Raw genomic sequence first — 6,000 nt, forward strand, 5'->3', positions numbered from 1 at the left:
TACCATTAGACTCTCCTTCCAGTCCCTTGGCATTTCTTCCTCTTCACATATAGCTTTTAATAAATCCAGCATCCATTTCTCCCCCTCTGTACCTAGTAATTTGATAATTTCAATTTGGAACTCTGATGGACCTGGTGATTTACCATTCTTCATTTTCCTTAATGCTCTCTCTACATCTGTGTTCTGTATCTCCATCGCTGGTCCCTCCACCCTCTGTGCTTCCCCCCATCTCCTCTCTCTCATTTTCAATATTTAACCGTTGTTAAAATACTCTCACCATCTCTTCTTAATGTCTTCATCCCTATACAGTATAGTATTTCCATCACTATCCTTGGTGACACCCAATTTACCCACATCCTGTCTCTGCCTTTTCCTCAAGTTTGAAGTCTTAAAGATATCCTTTTCTCCGTGTTCCTAGTCTTTCATTCGACTGCTCTGCCATCCTTCCAATGGCCATACCTACCCTCCTCCTTGCCTCTTTTTCCTCTTCTCTGTACCTTACCTCAGCACTCTGTGCATGCCTTTCTAGTCATTAAATGCTTTTGATTTTCTTTTAATTGATTCTTGTACCTCTTCATTCCATCACCACTTTTCTCCTCTCAACACTTCATATCCACTGGTTCTTCCTGCCAGTTCCTCTGCTTCCCCCTACACATATTTCTGTCATGTCTGCCCAGATATTTTCCACTGTTACCCTGTCCAAATTCTACGTTCCCCCTTTCCTGACATCTCTCTTGCTCTTACAATCCTCCTAAATTGCTGCCCCTTTTCTCCTTTAAGGTCCCATATCTTAATTTTAGATCTTCTCTTTCTCTTCTTGGGTTTTCTACCTCTCATTTTAAAATCCATCACCACCAACTTATGCTGTTTAACACACTTCTCCCAAGATCACTTTGCAGTTTGTCACATTGCTCTTGTCAGCTCCCTCTAACCAGGATGTGATCTATTTGGCTCTGCACTTCTCCACTTTCATAACTTATCAAGTACCTATCTAACTTTTGAAACCATGTGTTCATACAGGCCAATTCAAAACTGAGCCGTCTCCAATAAATAATTTGCATCTCCATTTCTAATTCCAAACCCATGGCCTCCATTCACCTCCTCATACTCATCTCTTCTCTTTCCTACCCTGCCATTCATATCCGCTCCTATTATTAGTTTCTCCTCCTCTTTCACTGTTCTAATGACAGTTTCAAACTTTTGTCACTGTTCTAATGGCACTCTCAAACTGTTATCTAAATCATTCTTTCTCTTGCTCTTGGCACTCCATCTAAGGAGTGTATGCTGATATTATATACTACCTTGTCCCCTATTATTATTGTTATCTTTAAAAGCTTATCATTTACTCTCTGCTTCTACCACTTTCTCCTTCCAGTTGTTACTATAATTCCAACTCCATTTCTTCCCTCTTGTGACCCACTGTAATATAGCTTATACCCATTTCCTATCTCTGTAGTTCCACTCCCTTTCCACTTACTTTCCTGCACACAAGAAATATATCCTCTCCTCCATCACATCTACTATCTCCCTCAGTTTTCCTGTTAGAGTACCTACGTTCCACATACCTGCTCTTATCTTCCACTCTCACAAACTTGTTTGGCCGTAGTCGTGACCTCTGCGGTACCCCTCAGCCATTTATCACACCAGTAGGGGGATTCTGATGTGCGTCACTTACAGGGGACGCCATAGCTGTACTCATATTCCTTAAAACATCAGGCATGGCTTATTGTTTGGCAAAGGAGTTTTCACAACCACATGCCCTTGCTGTCATCAACCACAGTTATTGGCAGTGGGCCCAGCCTTTGACTAAAAAGTCCACCTGCAAGGCAGCAGTTTCCACCGTTATTGGCAGTGGGCCTAGCCTACTAAAACATAAGATTGCAAGGCAGCAGCTGTCCTTTTAGTTGCCTTTTACGACCCGCAGAACCTACTGTGGTAGTATTCTTACACCCCTACCACAGGGTATATCTTGGCCCAAAGATCCCATAATTTATCAAGTTTTGTGCCTCTGGGACTCCCTCTTGCTATTTCTCTGCGCACATTAGAATAATTGTCGAATGCATTTGTTTCCACTTGGTTACTTGTCTGCCATCAGGATAAGAGATATTTTGGTAGGGAACACATGGACTGGTTTACAAGAAAAATGGTCAATAATGGTACTTTGGGCAATGCTCATTTGAATGCATTAGTTATGCCATATATAAGCTGTAATGAACTGAGGCCAACTTTCATGTATGATTAAGGAGGATGAGATTCATGACTGGAAAAATCCGAGTTAAGATAGTTATTCAATATAAATCTGAAACTGTCAATTTATATTAAACGACAACCAAACTTGAAGGTAGCAGCTAAATAACATCAAGTATTTATACTTAAACTGTAATGTGGTCTTGAGACTTGATCGTAATATGAACAAGCAGAACAAAAGTAATGGTGAAAGTTTTGCCACCTCTTCCAGTGGTACAAACAGGTGGTGGATCTGTTGTATGCATTTTGCCTTAGTGAGGAAGTATCTTGGGAGCATCAAATGGGGTGCTAGGTCAAGGAACCATCCTTGGTGAGGCCAAAGAGGCACTATCAAAGTCATTTTCGGGTGGAGTAAACAACAAACATTTTTAAGGGTTAAGTGGATCAGACTGAAAAGTGAGAATTTTTACTCTTCTAGAGTTTTCCAGCTGTGCATGAAGGCATCAACCTTCTATGTGGCTGGACTGGTGGAGCAGAAGCAGTAATTTGGCACATTTTGTTGATTTAGATTGGTAATGAAGAAATCTAGAAGTCTCTTACCTTTCTGTGTATGAAAATACCATTCATAAATTACTTGTTTTTCTGCTGAGGAATTGTATTATTATGTACATTGTTTCTTCCTGGCACAAACCTTTGGCTTCCTCATTTTAGAACATTTTGTATTGTATTGTGTGACTTATGCCCTCAACTTACGCCCTGTTAAAGACTATAAGGAGGAAGAGATAAGACTTAAAGATCATTGTTTTTAAAAATAAGTCCTGACCATAGTATCTGACATTGCAGCAAGGTTTTCTGAGAACCCTTGATTGATGCACTTACAAAATGCAGTGACCTTACTCCAAAGCAACTCTTGAGCTTAGTTTTGCATGCTAGGGAAAAGGAAAGGTGTGTTTTGACAAGACTTGAGGATATTTACCAGGTTCCTTGGGACAATCTTGAACAAGATAGCCTTTAGAGCTTTCAAGAAATGCTCAAAGTTGGAGCTTTCTTGTGTTATTTGGTGTTTTTACCTTTTTGATCGATAACAGAATCAGAGAGTGATAATTTGATAGTCTTTGAATTAGGTCTTCATAAATGCTAGTCTTTGTGGGATCGTCTCTTTAGATAGGAGCACTTTTGGCATAATTTAAGTGCTTCCGAAGGCATGAAAACTGAGATTCAGTAAGTCATCATGAACTCAATTCAAAGTTGTTTAGGAAGTGGAAGAATAAATTGTTTTGGAAGAGTAACTTTGAGCATCAGATGTCTACCAGAAAACCAAACAGTCAATGGAATTATAGGATACTCAAAACACCCATACAGTAGCATAATTCACTTCCCATGCATACATTATGGCATTGGTATTGTTTATACTAATGTATTTCATTTCAGTATGAGATTACCTTGTGACATGAAAGCTTTGGAGAATATTTACAGTGATGCACATTTAAAATACATTTGTTTAAAACCACATATACAAATACCTTTACATGTACACCATATATCAAATACATGTTCCTTGTGAAATGTATTCACTGATGCGGCTTACCATTCACCACTGCATACTGTTCTTGTACGGTGTTCAAACAGTATATTATATAATGTAAGTAAATAGTGAATTCAAGTTTTTAACTTTAAACAGTCTCTGCTTGCTTCAGCTGTTTTAAACTCTTAAATACTTAACAGTTTCATACCATGAAATAGTAGTTTTAACTTTTGTTTCATTTTGCAAGCTGTAGTGTTTTGTAGACCAGTAGAGAATTTATGTACTGTAGTAATGCTTGTTTTTCATGATTTTTTTTACCTGTGAAGATACTTAAGATAGGTGTAGGGCTTGCTTTTTGCCTTAAGTTAGATCAGTGAAAACATACATTTCTGATAAAGAATAAGAGAGAGGATAAGGCAATAAACTTTTACACAACAGCGTGTTTTGCTAACCAAATATTGTCATAAGAACCATGGAATTTCACACATTCAGGGTAATGTATTAAGGATAGTTACATGCTGCTGGACTGTGTTACACTGCAAGGCTGCAAGATGTTAAGACTTAAGAGCCTGCTAACTAATTTTCTTATAGGTAGCTTAAAGCATTTAATTCATCATATCTTAACATGATGCAATAACATGTTCTTCACCATTTTACCCACTACAGAAAATATATACGGACTTTGAATTGCAAGGAATTATGGAAGAGAAGCTGAATACAAAAACTTACCAGACAATAAGTCAGCGAATGGCTACTGAAGAAGCTGCTTGTGCTCTTATGGAAGGAAGCAGAAGAGCAGATGATGAGTAAGTTGTCAATTTTTTTTCATTAACTACTTCACTATTTTTGTATTAGCATGCCATTAGTGATAAGTCATCAGTCAAAGTGCTTATGAGTATACAAATGGAATAGATCAATTGTTTCACATACTCTATACTCAGTATTAGATACAGTGTACAGATATCTTATATATTTTTTCTTGTGCATTTAGTGTTCTGAAGGTGCTGAAGCAGTTTAAAACCACTGAAACTTCATACAAAAATTATAAGCTGTTTTATTGAAACTTTATTCTAGAGCCAATTTCCTTTTTTTTTATTAAAAAGTTTATGACTGAGTTTGCTGCTAGTATGATAATTAAAATTTTACTTTATTTCTTATACCGTATCTTGCATTTCTTATTTGCCATTGTATAAGTCAACAGTTACACTTACCCAAGAACACTCATTCATATTTGATGGAATTTTTGTGACCTTATACTAATGTTTTCATGTATAGTGTTTCTGTAAACACTATTTTATAGCTAAACACTTTTCATAAGTGATGAAACCTGAACATTCTATCAGATCTTGCTTTCATTATCTTCAGTTGTGGTGAAGAATTGAAGTGGTATTTTTTTGGTTAGTTGGTTTTTAATTTCCCTATAAGGAAAAATAAGGTAAATCCAGATTCCTTATTAGGAAGCTGTACCTTGATAGATTTAACTACAGAAATAAAATAAGTCTATGCAATTCTTAAATAGTGCTCTTAGTACTCAGAAGTGATAGCTCATTTCTTTGTGTTAAAGATTCTGTCATCCATAGAACAAATAGTTTGACCCTCATTCTCTCTGGCATGCATTGACAGTATCTTGGTCATTCTAATTTTGCCTGCAGATAAACATCTCACATGATTAATTTTGATTAAATTCTTGAGTGAAGAGAAATTTATACAGTCTTGCTGATTATTTTAACTGAGAGGAAATGTCATTGGTGGAAATGAGTCTTTCAAAACTTACGACAGATTTCAGTCACTTAAACTGGAACTTAATATATATATATAGATATATATATATTATATATATATATATAATATATAAATATATATAATATATATAATATATATAATATATATATATATATATATATATATATATATATTTATATATAATATATATCTGTGTGTGTATCTTTCTTCAGTATTTTCTCTCACCTCACAGATAGTTATGTAGAAGCAATACCAACAAGCCTCATGTCGAGACAAAAATTACTTTCAAGCTCTTCAGCTGTTTTACATTTTATCAATACTTTATTTCTGAATCCCCATTTGAAATCTCTTTGACTGAGCACCTATTGATTGAGCACAAATGTTAGCTTTAAGATTATCAAACAGTAGCTCCTGGTCAAACAGATCCATACACTTTCCTCTTGCACAGAGTACTTTTGTCAGTGGCTATTAATTTCACACTAGTCTCTACAAGAAACGGTGGCTTGTAAAATCACTTGATTAAAAACAGAACTTATACTACACAT

General features: G+C 36.1%; 1 protein-coding gene across 17 annotated transcripts in view; it reads left to right on the top strand.

Moving 5' to 3' along the window:
- Nucleotides 1-6,000, top strand: part of LOC135212647 (calcium-dependent secretion activator-like) — a 1,046,064-nt gene that overhangs the window by 995,334 nt on the left and 44,730 nt on the right. For all 17 annotated transcript variants that reach the window (XM_064246259.1, XM_064246260.1, XM_064246258.1 and 14 more), the window contains one exon: nt 4,379-4,518. In XM_064246259.1, the coding sequence (XP_064102329.1) occupies nt 4,379-4,518 (140 nt within the window). The remainder of the gene's footprint in view (nt 1-4,378; nt 4,519-6,000) is intronic.

This window comes from Macrobrachium nipponense, chromosome 41 (assembly GCF_015104395.2).
Source record: "Macrobrachium nipponense isolate FS-2020 chromosome 41, ASM1510439v2, whole genome shotgun sequence".
NCBI lineage: Eukaryota > Metazoa > Arthropoda > Malacostraca > Decapoda > Palaemonidae > Macrobrachium > Macrobrachium nipponense.